Raw genomic sequence first — 17,844 nt, 5'->3', positions numbered from 1 at the left:
TTCACCCACATGTCGTTCCAAACCTGTAAGTCCTTCGTCCGTCTTGGGAAGACAAATTTCTGATATTTTTAATGAAATCCAAGAATTATTTATTTTTTTAATTTATTTTTTATTTTTATCCCCCATAGAAAGCAACGCAATTACCACATTCAAGGTTTTTGGGTGAACTAACCTTTTAAATTGATCAAAAGTGACAGTAAAATATTTCTAATATTTTAATTTTTTGTAAATAAATTTCTGTTCATCAAACAATTCTGAAAAAAAATCAGTTTTCAACACTGATATTAATAAAAAATGTTTCTTGAGCAGGAAATCAACATATTAGAATGATTTCTAAGGGGGTTATTATAACACTAAAAACTGTAGTAATGATGCTGAAAATTTAGCTTTAACATCACAGGAATAAATTATATTTTAAAAATATATCCAAGTAAAAAACAGTTATTTAAAATTTAAATAATTTAAAAACAGCAAAAAATTACAGACCCCAAATATATACATGCTATAAATTATAACAAGTGACATTTTTATATTCATAGGCTACACTTAAATATTGTCAAATGTAGGCTACAATATTATCTAAACCCTTAAAATGAATTTTATTTCAATGAAAGATATACATAAAGTAATAAAACCTGTTGATGTTCATAATTTGTTACAATTATAATTAAAACATATTTTCTTAGCTTGCTTTATTAATCTGTGGGCTTTCACTGAATATCTTTTTTTCTTCTAATACAGCACTTGAAGTCATCTAGTTTTGGAGTCATTCCCTTTCACCCCCCTTAACAAAACACTGGCGCCCTCCCCTCAACCCATTAGCTTTGGCCACTCACCCTGAAGAACTCTTTGGTGGAGCCTGAGTCAAGAGTACCATACGCTATGTCTGTCTGCTTGGCCAGGTCCTCAGCGCTCTCAATGGGTGACACCATCCTCTCCACAGTGAGGAAAGCAGCCAGGTTGGCTGTGTAGGAGGAGATGATGATGAGGGTGAAAAACCACCACACTCCACCCACGATACGTCCAGATAGAGACCTACACCGCCGGAAAGGAAAAGAGTGGAGAGGAAAATGACCATTCAAGGAGAGTTTGAAGGAGCGGTGAACGACAGAGCAATGAAAGAAAGGGTAACATTGAGAAAAAAAGAAAAGGAGAAAAACAATGTGGAAAGCAGGAGGAGAAAAGGAGAGAAATGTTTTGTCAGAAATTTAACTGTTAACTACTTATACTACTGAATTAAAAATAAAATGTATAGCAGTTGTTCATTCAAAAACTCCAAACAAAGACTCAAAATTAAGTTGTTTCAAGCATGTATGAAATTTCTGTACAGTATATATGTACAGTACCTTTTTTTAAAGTCCCCCTTTAGTCAATTTTTTTTTATACCTTAAAGGGTTAGTTCACCCAAAAATGAAAATTCTGTCATTTATTACTTACCCTCATGCTGTTCCACACCCGTAAGACCTTCGTTAATCTTCGAAACACAAATTGAGATATTTTAGTTAAAATCTGATGGCTCAGTGAGGCCTTTTCTTGTGTGATTTCCTCTCTCAAGATCCATTAATGTACTGAAAACATTTAAATCAGTTCATGTGAGTACAGTGGTTCAATATTAATATTATAAAACGATGAGAATATTTTTGGTGTGCCAAAAAAAAAAAAAACGACTTATTTAGTGATGGCCGATTTCAAAACACTGCTTCAGGAAGCATCAGAGCATAAGTGAATCAGCGTATCGAATCATGATTCAGATCGCTTGTTAAATTGCCAATGGCTGAAATCACGTAACTTTGGCGCTCCGAACAGCTGATTCAATACACTGATTCATTTGTGCTCCGATGCTTCCTGAAGCAGTGTTTTGAAATCGGCCATCACTAAATAAGTCTTTTTTTTTTTTTTTTTTGGCGCACCAAAAATATTCTCATCGTTTTATAATATTAATATTGAACCACTGTACTCACATGAACTGATTTAAATATGTTTTTAGTACCTTTAGGATCTTGAGAGAGGAAATTTCATTGCTCCCTATGAAGGCCTCACGGAGCCATCGGATTTCAACTAAAATATCTTAATTTGTTGTCCGAAGATGAACGAAGGTCTTACGGGTGTGGAACGACATGAGGGTAAATAATAAATGACAGAATTTTCATTTTTAGGTGAACTAACCCTTTAAAACTCATCTTTGATCACCAAAATGACATTGAAATGGTTTTTTTTTTCCTGTGAAAAAATGTCTTAATGCCTTAAAATAGCTTGAATTTAACTCGACACCCTTGCTTCATTTAGTATACATGGATCTATGAATATGCTAATTAGCCCTGTCTCCACTCACTCGCGCGAGCTCAGAGATCCACTCGGTCAACTTACTGAGGTAAACGCTGCACAACAGTATGACTTTTTACAACGTTGGACACATAACGGTAATTAATATGATTAGCCTTTTGCTTGACTACTTTATCAAATTTGCTAATGTTACACAACTCCCTTGCTTCAGAATGGTCATAACTAATGATATGCTAAAGCCCGCCGGCACGTTGACGTGATTGGTTACAAGGTGGTTTGTGATGTCAGAAACACCAGAGATTTCAAACCACGTTTTTGAATCTGTCTTCTGATCACTGCAGTTTTAAAGACAAAATACTCAGCAATGGTGTTGACTTATGAATTTTGTCTTAAAGTATATTAAAAACACCACATAGACAGATAAGCAGCATTAAAATCTTGATTTTCACCACAGGGGGACTTTAAAAAAAATCAATACTTTCAGCAGACATATTAAATTGACAGTAAATGCTGTTATTCTTTCTATCCATAAAAGAATCCTGAAAAAAATAATAATAACACACAATGGTGAGTTAATAAATAACAAAACTTTCATTTTTTTGCTGAACTCTTCCTTTAAAATCAGGTAACCAGTACTTCCTCTATGGTGACTCTACAGAAGTCACTGTAGATCATCAGTAGCTTGCGATATAAAGCTCAGTCTATCAAAACAGTCAGTGCTGTGATCTTTTAATTGACTCTGTGTAGGTGAGGGTCTCCTCCACTAAGAGGGATATCTCTCCGACCGGTTGCCATGAAGACAGATTGGCTATCTAGAGTGGGTTGGCAGGGACGTCAAACATGATGGGGGTGGAGTGCTAAATCCCAGCGCTGTTTAAATTCTCACCTCACCCTGATTATGCGTTATCAGTTTACTGGAAAGCATCGTAAATTTATGCAGGCCTGTCCTTCTTTTTCCACTGCCAAGGAAACATTCCTGCGATATAATAATTAGCTTTTAAGAATAGACTCAGGGTGGACCGTCACCCTCCTGAGGTTTGAATCAGAGAACACAGTGTAACTTAAAATCTAAAGGCATTAGTCACTGCTAAACACTAACCTTCATGCAGACGCACCATTCAGGGCCGGTGACGTCCGAGTATCAGACGTGCCAGGGTTTGCGCTAACAGCGGCTAATCGATTTGACTTCATGAGACAAAGCCAATTTAATAAGAGCCTAAATTGAGTGGACGCGAAACCAGTGAGTCACCCCTCGGGCTGCTCCGCTGCCCTGCCGCTTGGCATACAGTATCATTCATAAAGACATATGATCCATGAACAAATAGGAATTCTCTCTGGTGCTCATAATGTCATTACTTGTAATACAGACCCTCTGATCACAGCTCAATGATAAGAATCAAACCATCTCTGTGAATTTCACACATACTCACAAACACAAAATAAGCAAACTATTACCAGCGTATCCCTCAAAGCAGCTCATTATCAAAGCAGTGTCATTAGAGCTGTGAAATGTTGCTGTCAGTGAAACTCACAACGCCGTTTTTATGCAGATTTCCCAACAAGAACACATAAGTATGTGTGTATTTGAGAAAAAGAAAGTTTGAAACATCCGTAGAGGTGTGCTTGGGTAGATTTGTGGAGGGAGCCAAAGAGAGAGAAAAGGAGACGTCAGGAGAGAAAGGAATGGAGAGACCTTGACATGCCGTAGATAAATGGAAAGGTCACTGCCCGCAGCTACAGTGAGCCTCCAGCATTTTATTTATTCATGGCTTCCTCTCTACTGCTCTGATTAAGATTTAATACCTGCAAATCAATTTCTCCATGCATGAGACTAGAGTCATTCACAATCATACTCCACATTACTGATCTTCGCTTCCACTGGCAAATTGGAAAAATAAAAAAGCAAGCTCTTACATTAACTCATTAAAAATACATTCATTCCTATTTGGGAGCAATTTCTGTCTCTTGGCATTGTCATATACAGCATGTGGTGTCTTCTAACACCTGCATGCCTCAGTATGGCCTAAACATTACAGGAACGTTTATGTGTTACTTACAGAACATAGCTAACAAATGATTTCCCATTGAGAATAGGTCTTTTTTTACATTGGAAATGATCAAGTGTTTATCTCCATAGTTTGTATACATTTACAGATTTTAATGAATATGAATATGATGATCCACTTTCAAAAAAAAAAAAAAAAGAAAAAGATACACTACTGTTCAAAAGCTGGGGATCTATAAGACTATCTAATTTTTTTGAAAGAAATCTCTTATGCTCACCAAGGCTGCATTTATTTAATCAAAAATATAGTAAAAACAATTAAATATTATTTTTATTATTTTAATATAATGTAATCTATTCCTGTGATGGCAAAGCTGAATATTCAGCATCATTACTGTAGTCTTCAGTGTCACATGATCCTTCAAAAATCATTCATATGCTGATTTGGTGCTCAAGATACATTTCTTATTATTATCAATGTTTTTTTCAGAATAAAGTTCAAAAGAACAGTATTTATTTTAATAAATTTAGTACATCCTTGCTGAATTAAAAAGTATTCATTTTAGGGCTGCACAATAATGGTTAAACTGATAATCACAATTATTTTTATTCACAATTAAAGAAAAAGGGTAATGTAATAATGTAATAATGGCCATTGCGTTCGTTCTTTACCAACCTACACTTCACCCAAAAGGCCTGTAGGTGGCACACTGTCTTCATTGAACCAACTACGATAACTTAATTAGATGGTAAAAAATCACTTTCATTGAAGCAGTATTTCGCTGCGGAAATCGCTAAACTCAAACACAGTGCACAAGCGGAAGAAGGCTAGTGATCTGTAAACTAGCCTTCTTCGCATGTAGCGGGAGCACGTGCACAGGGTTGCCAGATTGCACACGTTAAGTAAAACACGGCGAGGAAAGTGTATACTTTTAAAGGGTTAGATCACTCAAAAATGAAAATAATGTCATTTATTATTCACCCTCATATTGTTCTACATCCGTAAGACCTTCATTCGTCTTCGGAACACAAATTAAGATATTTTTGATAAAATCCGATGTCTCAGTGAGGCCACTGAGCGCAAAGCCACCAAACCTCTCAAGATCCATAAAGGTACTAAAACATATATAAAACAGTTCATGTGAGTACAGTGGTTCTACCTTAATATTATAAAGTGACGAGAATAGTTTTTGTGCACCAAAAAAACCTAAATAACAGCTTCTCAACAATATCTACTGATGGCCGATTTCAAAACACTGCTTCTGAGCTTTACGAATCTTTTGTTTCGAATCAGTGATCCGGATCTCCCATCAAACGGCTAAACTGCTGAAATCACATGACTTTGCCGCTCCGAACCACTGATTCAATTAGTAAAGCTCCGAAGCAGTGTTTTGAAATCGGCCATCACTAGATATTGTTGAAAAGTCATTATTTTGTTGTTTTGCTGTTTTGTCGCTTTATTATATTAAGGCAGTACCACTGTAGTCACATGAACTGTTACCTTTCTGGACCTTTGCTCTCAATAGAGGTCTCACTGAGCCATTGGATTTCATCAAAAACATTTGTTCTGAAGATGAATGAAGGTCTTAGGGGTGTAGAATGACATGATTGTGAGTAATTAATGACAGAATTTTCATTTTTGGGTGAACTAACCCTTTAAGGGAAAAGCTCTATTTAGGGGACTTAAGCTCTTTGCATCTGGCAACCACAAGCATGTATACTAGTGGAGGCTTGTTACCAATGCAAGATAATGCAAAGGCCTAATAATAATAATAAAAATAAAAAAAAACACGGTTTCAGGATAAATAAGGAGCGGGCCAATATCGTGACGATTATTTTTAATCAATCAAGAGAAGCAGATATCCTTATCATGATTAAAATACGAATCATGCAGCCCCAATTCATTTCTTATAAAAACATTCTTACTAACCCCAAACTTTTGAAGGTTAGAGTATATATTTTCATATACAATAACCCATGTATACTGTATGAGAAAATATAATTTGAACTTTATATAATATTTAATAATAATAATAATAATAAAAACAACAACATAATAAAAATCCATTTTGTAAAATCATTTTCTTTTACTTAAAAATTTCTCTCTCCCGAGAGTTCCATTTCTGACAAAAACCGTCTTCACAGCTGTCCTTTTTATTCTCAATCTCATGCACAACAAATAAAAAACAAGACTCCAATTACCATGACAACAGCAGAATTTAGGGCCCTTGCACCTGTGAGTTCAAGGACAGAGAAATCCACCGCTGCTCTGAGACAACAGCCAAATTATTGTCCACTACTGTCCACTAAAAATAACCATGTTGACTGGATTTCACTAAAGCACCAATATTTATTTATTTTTTTTGAAAATAACTCCAAACTTCACTGATTACCATGACACATCTAGAACAATACCCATCATGACCAACTCCTACAATGCATGTCATGCACACAATGCCCCTTTTGCTTCTAACATGGAGAAAAGAGAGGTATTCAATTGCACTTGTCAGTAAAAAAAAAATGAATTATAAAAAAAAAATAACACAAGTTATCTTGTTTGAAAAGGTCAGATTTTATGGCATTACTTCACTTGAAAACAAGTCATCTGACTACGTCACATGCATTACTTCTAATGCAACACATAACATGCTATTTCGGGGATGCTTTTCATCTGTGTATAGTCATAAATCTAAAAAGGAAATTACAGTTCAAGGGTATCAACTTTTATCCCAGAGTGTCTTATGTAGATAAATGATTTGTGGGCTGAAATGATCATTTTGGCATGGAGAAAACCTGGGGCAAAGCTTCCTCTGCTGTAGCGTAATCTCCTTTCTCTCATTTCCGTCACTGTTACAGCACTGGCCTGGTGAGTCAATCATATCCTAACATCACTCCTATGATCTCTCTCTCCTCCTAGCCCTACAATCATTCCCAAGCCATCTGAGGAATAAAAGAAGTCAGTGAATAGAGGCAATTACTGGAGCAAGATCGACCATAAAATACAAAAGTAGGAACAAAAGAAGAAAGCAAGAGAGAGAGGGAGATAGAGAGAGACAAAGCAAGCAAATAAAAAAGAAAACTGTTCTTTGACATACCAGAAAAAAAAAAAAAACATGTTTGTAAAACGAGAGATGAATTCCTGTCATAAGTGCTCAGAGCTATTTTTGACCAACAGGAACCTCACATTTCCCATACATCCCCTCCTTTTATATACACATAGTTCAACTGCAAACACAAGCATTCTCGAAAACATTCGTCAGCTTCACACACACTTGAATAAATATTACCCAGTCAGTGCAACCGAAGCATTTCAAGGACTTGACACTTCAAGAAAAGTCTTATCGAAAGGTTTTTACATGAGGGTAACACAATCTAACAAGAAGCACATCGAACCTATGACTATCATTAGCATATCTTAATTCCCCGTTCATCCCGTGATGCAATTTCAACAGATTTCATTCACCGTGTGTTCGAATCTGAAAATGAGTTTTTTTTTAATCTTCCCATGTCTGATAGGGTCCGCTGCCCACATGCATTACAACTACAAAATCACCGCAATAGCGCACATGCCAGATGCTGGCTGTTTCCGAGGACCAGGAAGCTGCTCTACCTGTCTGCTGATGACACCTGCCAGCCCGCCTGAGCCAAAAACACGACAGGGAAAACAGGCAAGAGTTATGACCCTGTCCGGCCCCATCACACAAGACGCCCTCAGCATTTTCATACCCCATCATTCTCACATCATCCTCATCAATCAGCTTCCTTACAAACTGTGAACAAGGAGTATACACGTAATAGAGTGGTGCTGAATGAAACTGAAATAATTACACATGGATTGACTGTAAAAAAAAAATGATAATAATAAAATAAAATGCCTCAAAATGACAAAATCAATGCCTCAATCTGCCAGTGCAGTGAATCAATATTTCAATGGTAAATGATTCAAGCTCATACTGTGCACTGTCTTATCACACCACTAAAGCAGAAGTGTATAATTTCTGCACTACTAGCATCCCAAAAATCAAATACAACAATAAATGATAATGAGTCTCTCAGAAAAGGACTTCTCTTAAACCAAATATGATGATCCACTTGCTAAAATATAAAAGCAGGGATAATATTTTCCTGTATAAAGATTCAATAATACTGTGAGAAAAATATTAAGTGTGATATTATGAAGACAACATCATGATTGAAAAATTGAATAAATGGTTTGTCATTCAACTAAATCCAAACCAAAATAATAATAGCAAGGACAACAACAAAATAGTATTATTATTATTAGTAGAAGTATTATTACTAAATCTGAAACAAATAATATCAATATTAGTAATATAGTAATAATGGACCCTTTTCACATTTCCGGGGTTCTCAGAAGTGGAAGTCGTCACAGTTGGATAAACTTCTAGCGGCGAGTGGGGAAAAATATAGAGAGATTGATTACAGCAGTCAGAAGAGAGAAAGATGTCAAATTTGTCATCACTCGTTGTATTAGAACACCCTCACAACAGCGTTAATTCATTTGTACTCATTTCTGCCAGCGCAAACCCTCTTTTGCCGTTAAAGAACTATTATCATGATTTATTAAAGACGCAGTGCAAAATTATCGCTGTTTTTGCAGCTGACCTTGAGTTTTCCCTATCAGACACAAAATTTATGGGAGGAGAGTATTTAAATGAATCACGCAACGTGATTTACTAATGTTTAAGCTAGTACATTTACTGGTATTTATTTGCGGCATCATTTAACGCCCCAAAAAAGCATGTCCTAACCCATTTTGCAACATGGCTGCAATTGTTGCTGCTAGGAGGAGACACCGCAGAGAACAGAGTATTGAGTATTGCACACTTTCGTACATACAAACGCAGCTGACTATTGTTTTGTTCACTGTAATGGACAAGATAACAAACAGGTACAATTTTAAATCAGTCTCTTCTCAGATTCTTCTTCTATCTCTTATCTCCATAATTATTTATGTGGCGAAATGCCGTGTAATATGTAGTACCGTAGGGTAGACCAGGTACAGTTGGTTATAGGGTACAGTTGAAACACCTTAAATAACTTGCGTTTGCAACAAGTCTGATCTGTGAAATTCTTAGCACATGCATATTAGCGCTCTTTTCAATCGTGTGAAATTTGAAGTAAATGTGCTTCTCCAGTCCGAAGATATCGGCGAAAGTTTTTTTCTAAGGTAATTTTTTCACTTCACCACGTCGCTTCCACATTGAATAGCTTCTCATCCTTACATGACTGTTAAAGTTAACTTACATTTTCGTAAACCTTATTTTGTGCTCTAAACACTGACATATTGCATGACTTTGGGTCATACAAGGTCATTGTCAAATCTAGAGAAATGTTCGAGGTGGTCAGCGGGGTACAGTTGAGACACATACCCACACCATAGAATCCTATTGCGGCCCATGCAGTTTAGTTGCACGATGTAAGTTCTATTAAGATCTATTAATCTATTAAAATTAATAGATTTCATCTGTTTTATTATTGCTGTTTGCAATTGTTCAATATTTTTTACTGTTACTCAACTTTTCAACTGTTAATATTAAATTTATGGCCTAAAATTAAATATTGTATCACTGTTTGCCATTACTGCACAATGTTTTACAAATGGGCTACTTTTAACTAAACAAAATAATAAAATAAAATACTAAATGGAAATAAAAACTGTTAAATTCTCATTTTTAAAGGTATTTTACATTTGTAGTGAATTGGTTAGGCAGCTTTACAGCATTCCGGATGGATGTCTCAACTGTACTAGGGTACTGTTTCAACTGTACCTGTTTTCGACATGGGTACAGTTGGAACAAAAAAGCTTCTTGTGTTTATGAGCTAATTGTGAAAATTATGACCTACTTATGGATGTAAATAATTAATAATATTTTAGTAGACAAGTAAAAGAAATGTCATATGAAAAATCACTTCGATTCACTTCTTTTCAGTCCCATAATTTTGGTATGGTAACGGTGTAAGCAAAAAGTGTACCAACTGTACCTGGTCTACCCTATCTCTTACATGTCCGTGTAGTTTGAACTTGCAGCGCTAGCAACTGCTCTCCCCACGGAAGCTTTGCGTTTAAAAAGCTAAAATATTTTGACTCAGATCATTATTTACTTATTGATTATTTACTTATGTGGCAAGTAGATGTGTAATAAGCGGGATAATGTACATCCAGCCGGTTGTTATCGCAGAATAAACCCCTTCATGCGGATGCAAGACCCAGCCTATAATATATATATATATATATATATATATATATATATATTATATATTGTGGTCAGCAGTAGATCACGCGCAAAATTTGCCACTCCCATCGGCGCATTTGTGGAATTGCACTCTCACGCTAATTTGCCCTGTTAAATTTGGCCCATAGTGTTATAAATGTGTTATTTGTTATAAATGTGTTAAAATATTAAAAACTTTACTAGATTTGAAACGTCATCACAGTCCGTGAAAAGGATCCATAATAGTAATAATAGTAACAATTAAACATTATTATATCCCTCTATAAAATGTGTATCTTTTTTCTACACTAACAGCACAATGGAAAACTACTTTACTTTTTTTTCAGCAAAAATATGTGCAGATTTTTTTATTATTTCATACTGTTAAAAACGCCAACTCCTACCACCTGCTTACGGCCCTCTGGAAAGTTCACAGAACCCAGCTTGAAAAACCCCTGTCTTAGACTATAAACTATTCAGTGACAGATGGGTTTGGCTCCACTATGCTCCAAGAAAATGGAATGTGAAAATGAATATCAAATCAATCAAAAAGCTTGGCTCTTTGCAGGGCATAGGAATAGGACAAAGTATATAACCATCGAAAAATGACACTTCAGCTGTTAAATATGCATATAACTATCAAGTGCTTAAGAAAAAGAAAGCAAACCTGCACATTTGAATAACCAGTAGGCTATTAGACAGGGCAGAGGAGGAGGAGGAGGAGGAAAGGACAAGTACGGACACCCGGGTAACGCTGCTGTGCAACTGCGTCATCTTGTCTAAATCAAGAACACTGAAGTAAAGGCACATGCTGACTGAAGAGAATGAATGGCATGTACTAAAGAAAATGAATGGAAGTGCTTTTTCCTGCTGTTTTTCATTGGCTCCTATCCAACTCATGAATCCTTATTAGTTGTATGCAAAAACGATGAAGTACATGATTCTTACAAGTCCTAAATGGGTCCTCTTAAGCCAAATCAAAACCATAGGCCCTCTACAGCACTGAGATGTACAGGCTATAGAGCAGAAGAGATAGACGCTATGGTTTTGATGGCTCTCTAAGTACCTGCTGTCTTCCTCCATGTGCTGTGCTTTTTACTGCTCTTCTCTTCCCCTTGGCCTGTCATGAGTGATTTCTTATCTGGTGGGGGCTGAAAAATAAAGCCTGTTTTTTTTTCTCTCTCTTCTCTTGATAACACTTCTTAAAGAGCTCTATCGTGGTCATGCAGGTGCTTATTACACAGAGAAAAGAGGGGGCGGGAGGAGGTGTGTGACTGAGTGAGTGAGAGCTGGCGCTGCAGCGAGCCCGATGTTAAACCCGCAGGCGAACGAAGGAGCGAGAGACAAATAACAAAAACAAACTGGCAGACAAAGTAACGATGAATGACTAGCACATTTCCTATGAGATTTGAGAAGTAGCCGGCAGGACAGACGGGCTATGTGTGGACATCACTGGCACACAGAAATGGGGCAATGAACGATCACATTGTTCCGGAGCACACTAACTAGCTTTTGCTAATGGTGAAATTCATCAAGGTGCAAAGTGGGATGACACCTCAATAACTTACTGAGGAACAGGTGAGACAAGGGTGGTGTATTCAGTAAATACAGAGTAAAACAAGTATAAGGGATAATTCACCCAAAAATGAGTTTGACTTGGATATTTTGAGGAACGTTTCAAATGATTTTGTTCATACAATGAAAGTCAATAGGGTCCAAAGCAACATTGAACTCCACTAAAAAATCTTTAAATGTATATTCCCCAAAAAATCTTGTTTTAGAACATCATTTTTGAGTGATCTGCCCTTTTTAGACTGACTTGCTACATATAAATGGAATATGAACATATCGGTTAACACGTTTACATGCACTCCATTCGATTTAATCCTTCAAATATTGTGTCATGTACACTACCGTTCAAAAGTTGTTGTGGGGTTGTAAGATTTTTTGGTCCCACTTTATATTAAGTGGCCTTAGCTACTATGTACTTACATTTAAATTAATCATTTGATACATTGCACTTATTGTATACATACATGTTTTTACAATGTACTTATATTTTAAAACACCTGCATGTAATTACATCTGTAATTAATTTCTGTAATTACATTTATAATTACACTGTTGACCCATCCCTTACACCTTACCCTTACCCTTAACACCTACCCATACCACCAAAGCTTTCCCTAACCTTACCCGTATCCCAATAGTGTTTTGCAATTTAATATGATCCCAATAAGTACATTGTACTTATTTTTTAAGTAAGTACATCGTAGTTAAGGCCACTTAATATAAAGTGGGACCGATTTTTTCTCTCTTATGCTCACCAAGGCTGCATTTATACAAAAATACAATATAAAACAGTAATATTGTGAAATATTACAACAAATTAAAATAACTGTTTTCTATTTTAACATACTTTAAAAATAATGTATTCCCTATATGGCAGAGCTGAATTTTCAGCAACATTACTCCAGTCTTCAGTGTCACATGATCTTTCAGAAATCATTCTAACATTAAAAAAACTGTTGAAAACTGCTTAATATTTTTGTGGAAACCATGACATTTTGTTTTTTAGCATTCTTTGATGAATTCAAATTTCAGAAGAACAACATTTACTTGAAATAGAAATCTTTTGAGACATTATAAAAGCCATTATACATTATAATATATCAATTTAATGCATCCTTGCTGAAAACAAGAATTCATTTCAGTAAAAAGTGAAATCTTACTGACCCCCAACTTTTGAACGGTAGTGTATACTTGGAAAGACTGCAGCTCAACTACAAAAAAGCACAGTAGCTCGATTATAATTGTGCATGTAAATGTTCTTAGTGATGTTGTTTGTGATTGGTTGTTCCCCACTCCCCAAAGATCCAAAGCAGATGCAACAAATAAACACTGAGTGTTAATGCAAGCTCTCCCACTGCGTGTTCTTTAATTCAGACTCGGACAAAACTCGTCATCAAATCACTATGGAAACTACAGCAATGACTCTATTTCAGGTATCAGATATGACCATATCAGAGACATTAACTGTGTTAATTTCCACTGCAATATGCGTTTTTTTCCCTCAAGAAAATTTTCTTTGGTGTTTTAAGTTTGCTGACCTGGGCGAGATGTCGCAACCTTGCTGCATGAAGGCTCCCAGGGAGAACCAGAGACTGTTGAAGATCCCAAACTCATTGGGGGGCTGGTCGCTAGGCAGACCGTCAGTGCCCTCCTCGGGCTCCTCGGTGTGCCATTCGTACGGGCTGAAGCGGCTGACCAGGAAGAGCACCACGCTTACGCCGATATAGGCGAACACAATGCACATCCAGATCTCGTAGGCCAGCGGGTCCAGGAAGGAGAAGACACCCGGCTTGGATTTCTGGGGCTTCTTAATCATGATGGAAATTCCCAAGCTCATGAAGGGTTTCGAGAAGTCAATGACCTCCTCCCGGACCAAAGTGATAGTCAATGGGGCCACAGCGATTTCCGCTTTCTAGAACAAAAGAAAAATGTGTTTCGTATCAATCTTTTTCTTTAATCCTGTGCACATTGTTTACAAAACAGAACAGACGTAATTGCATTGCTAAGTTTATTTACTAAGCCATTTAACTGAATAAGCAGATACAATACTAAATATTTGCTGAAATCTCATATTTGAACATTATATTCAGAAGAGAAACGAGTGAATAAAAAGAGAAAATAAAGCATAATCTGCCGATTCTCACCTCTCCTCGCATCACATTTTACAACTTCTCTAATTGAACAAGGCTTTGCATATTAATGCCAAAAAATCCAAGGAGTTAATCCAAGAGGCTTAATACTGAGGTTTAGGTTTAGGCGAGAGGGATAAACTAATCAATGCAAAAAATAAAAAATAAAAAATTGCTTACAGCACAAGACAGGAAAAACTGTAGAGTCTAAAGTCTGGCTGCACGTTTTGCTGCATGGTGAATCCAAAAACTAGATTATTGTTGGTGACTTAGTGACACTTTAGACCTCGGCAGAGCTGCGTAAGACTAATCCAAAAAAGAAATTAAAGTTTCTCATAACTGCCCGACACTTTCAAGAGGAAGAAAAAAAAAACTGGGTTATGTTTTCCAGTGCTCAGCAAAAATCTACAAGGTGACAAGCATTGGCTGCATGCAGTGTTCATTATTAAACATCAGCCTCTGAAAAGTTGTTGTCTCTTTTTTCTCTCCACCAGACACAGAACTTAATGTTTACACAATGTGAATTTTCAGCATCATTACTCCAGTCTTCAGTGTCATAGAAATCATTCTAATATGCTGATCTGGTGCTCAAGAAACATTTCTCTCATTTGAAAATGGTTGTGCTACTTAATATTTTTGTGCAAACCATCATACATTTTTTCCACGACTCTTTGATGAACAGAAAGTTCAAAAGGGTCAGTGAGCATTTAGGGTCAGCATTTATTCAATATATTGTTTGTAAAAGTCTTTAATATCATGTTTGATCAATGTAATGCATACTTACAAAAAAAAAAAAAAAAACTCACTGACCTAAACATTTGAATGGTAGTGTAGCACAACAACCAACAAAAAACATATTCCTAATGTTGTCATGCTAAACTAACGTTCCTTTCCATGATTTTGGAAAGCATTCAAATTTGTTGCCAACACACTTAAAGAATCCAAGTCTGCTTCCTGGAAGCAAGCAGATGTCATCTATAAATCTCATGCTGACTGCAAAAAAAGGAAGAGGAAAATAATTTACCCCGTACACCAGCTCCCCAACCATCCCGTTCCAGATCTTTGTCTCTGGGTCCCGAGCGCCATACTTTCCATCAGGCACGATGGAGATCTTATACTTGAAACCAATGTGTTTGGCGATTTCAAATGCCAGATCCACGCAGTATCCCTCATATTGCTCGTTCCCCTCATACATCTCCCAGTTCTTCTTCAGCATTACATATGGCCCTTCCTGAACGAACAAAACAATAAAGTACTTTCAGTGGGCAAGAAAACCAGCAAAATGTTTAAAGTGCTGAAATTTAGCCATGCCATTACATTTCATTTGAATTCTATATTCTAAACATGATATATTGTGGAGTTATAGAAGAATAAAGCTGTTTTCGAAGAGTTATTAAAGATAATTACGGCCATTATGTTCATATGTGATTTACTAATCAAATGTTAACCATAAAGAAACTACTGAAATCAGAACATATTGCTTTTTTAAATGGAAATGAATTCGAGTCAATATTCTCCCACATTCCTCAATCAAACCAATAAAGATTTTCAATCAGGATAAATGCTTTTAAAGTGTAAGGGTAAGGGTTTATGAAACCATAACAAAGGGTTCATACAAGCATTAAGATATCATAAAGCACACAAAATGTGCACCATGTACTGTACATGATTCAAAGCAATGATAACTGACCCATAAAATTCATGACTACAATTTATTACAATTATTTATCAAACATTAGAACAGGAAACTGCTAGTGCAAAACTGTTACACGCAATGATGCAGAACTTTGCTCATAACTTTAAAATTCACATTGCTAAAGCGTATAAGGGATTACATTTCAGAGGAGAAAAGGAACGCAAAAAAAGCCACACCACGAACACAAACAGTCACTCTTAGTCACCAGTGCAATGTACTGTCATACCAAACAATATCTAAAACAATACAGGTGCTGTACAGCAGCAAATAGAGATGTTTACTTGCAAGGAGACGGCAGAACATTTACATAAAAATCCCGAAAACCTGCTTCCCTTTTTACAAATATTTTCTAAGCCATATGGCTAGCCTAAAATGATGAAAGGCAGAAAGCCCAGTAGGGAGAATTAAATATTTCACACACAGTAAATAGAGCTCTTCGCACTGAATGTCAACGGAAGATCCGTTTCATCTCAAATTTGTTTGATGTATGAGAATGCAGCCTTCTCTTCAAATCTTTTTTCACAAGCACAGGGCAATGTTGTTCCTGGGCAGTGTTTTTCTACAGGTAAAAATGTAAAAAGGAAAAAGAATCTAGTGTTTGTTGGTGGTAACGCCTCGAGCGTAGGTGATCTGTATTCTTGCGTATATAGGCAGTCATGCAAAATCACGTTCTTACAAAGACCACATAAAAATTCTTCATCACTCACAACCTCTAAACTTGAAGCATAATTCACCCTTAAATGAAAACAATTTATTCACCATCCGAGTTTCCTCTGTGAAACACAAAAGGAAACAGATAGGTAGAATGTCCAAGCTGTTCTTTTCCACACAATGAAAGTGAATGGTGACCAGGTTAAATTTCATTGTTTCAAAGTCATTTTCACTGCCTTTTATTTTTTCACCCTATTTTTCCACCTTTATTATGTCCAAGCTGCCCTTTTCCACACAATCAAAGTGACCACGACTGTCAACAAAGCTTTTCAGGGCAAGATATTCCATTAAATAAGAATAGCAATTTAAATTTCATTGTATTTAAATTTCGTTGTATGTTTCATTGTATTTAATTTTCATTCACTGGGATCAGTCATGGCCTAATGGTTAGAGAGTCTGAAGGTTGCAGGTTTGATTCTCAATATCGGCGGGAAATTACAGAGGTGCGCTTGAGCAAGGCACCTAACCCCCAATCACTCCTCGGGCGGCACCACAGCAAAAATGTGAGTGTTTACTACTCACTACTCCTAATGTGTGTGTACTAACTTGGTTTGGTTAAATGCAGAGGACAATATTTGGCCTTCACGTCACTTGACTTGGAATATAACACATATGGGTCCATGCACTCTAAAAAATGCTGGGTTAAAAACAACCCAAGTTGGGTTAAATTTGGACAAACCCAGCAGGTTGGGTTAAAGGGCACCTATTTCACAAGATGTAATATAAGTCTCTGGTCTGGACAAGTTTCAGCTTAAAATACCCCACAAATTTGCCCCTATTTGGGGATGAGCAAGAACATGCCTTTTACTATATTGCTGGCTAAAAACTAAAAAAATAAATCCAAAATTGGTTGAAAAAAAAATGGCTGGGTGAAAACAACCCATTCCTTGGATTTGTCCATATTTAACCCAGAAGTTTTAGAGTGTGGCGATGTCTTTAGTCCCCACCCACATTCGTTGTATGGGAAATGAGCAGGATGAACATTCTTCAAAACCTCTTTTGAATTCCACAGAAGAAAGTCATACAGGTATGGAAATACATGAAGATCAGTAAACAATGATCACCATCTTTTTTTGAGTGAATGGTACCTTTAAAATCTGATGCTATTATAAATACGAAGCACAATGGGAAAATGGGAATTCTTGATTGATATCCATGTTAAGCTTAATGAATGCAAATGGACAGATTACGCTATATAACCAAAACCTGCAT

At 36.4% G+C, this 17,844-nt stretch overlaps 1 protein-coding gene across 2 annotated transcripts in view; it reads right to left on the bottom strand.

Annotated features, from left to right (window-relative positions):
- gria4b (glutamate receptor, ionotropic, AMPA 4b) overlaps positions 1-17,844 on the bottom strand; it is a 113,192-nt gene that overhangs the window by 7,079 nt on the left and 88,269 nt on the right. For both annotated transcript variants that reach the window (XM_067375283.1, XM_067375285.1), the window contains exons 10-12: positions 15,250-15,456; positions 13,635-14,008; positions 837-1,035 (exon numbers count right to left, since the gene is read on the bottom strand). In XM_067375283.1, the coding sequence (XP_067231384.1) occupies positions 837-1,035; positions 13,635-14,008; positions 15,250-15,456 (780 nt within the window). The remainder of the gene's footprint in view (positions 1-836; positions 1,036-13,634; positions 14,009-15,249; positions 15,457-17,844) is intronic.

Source organism: Chanodichthys erythropterus, chromosome 22 (genome assembly GCF_024489055.1).
Source record: "Chanodichthys erythropterus isolate Z2021 chromosome 22, ASM2448905v1, whole genome shotgun sequence".
Classification (NCBI taxonomy): Eukaryota; Metazoa; Chordata; class Actinopteri; order Cypriniformes; family Xenocyprididae; genus Chanodichthys; species Chanodichthys erythropterus.
The sequence above is the reverse complement of the archived record's forward strand: the minus strand, read 5'-3'. Positions and strand labels throughout refer to the sequence as shown.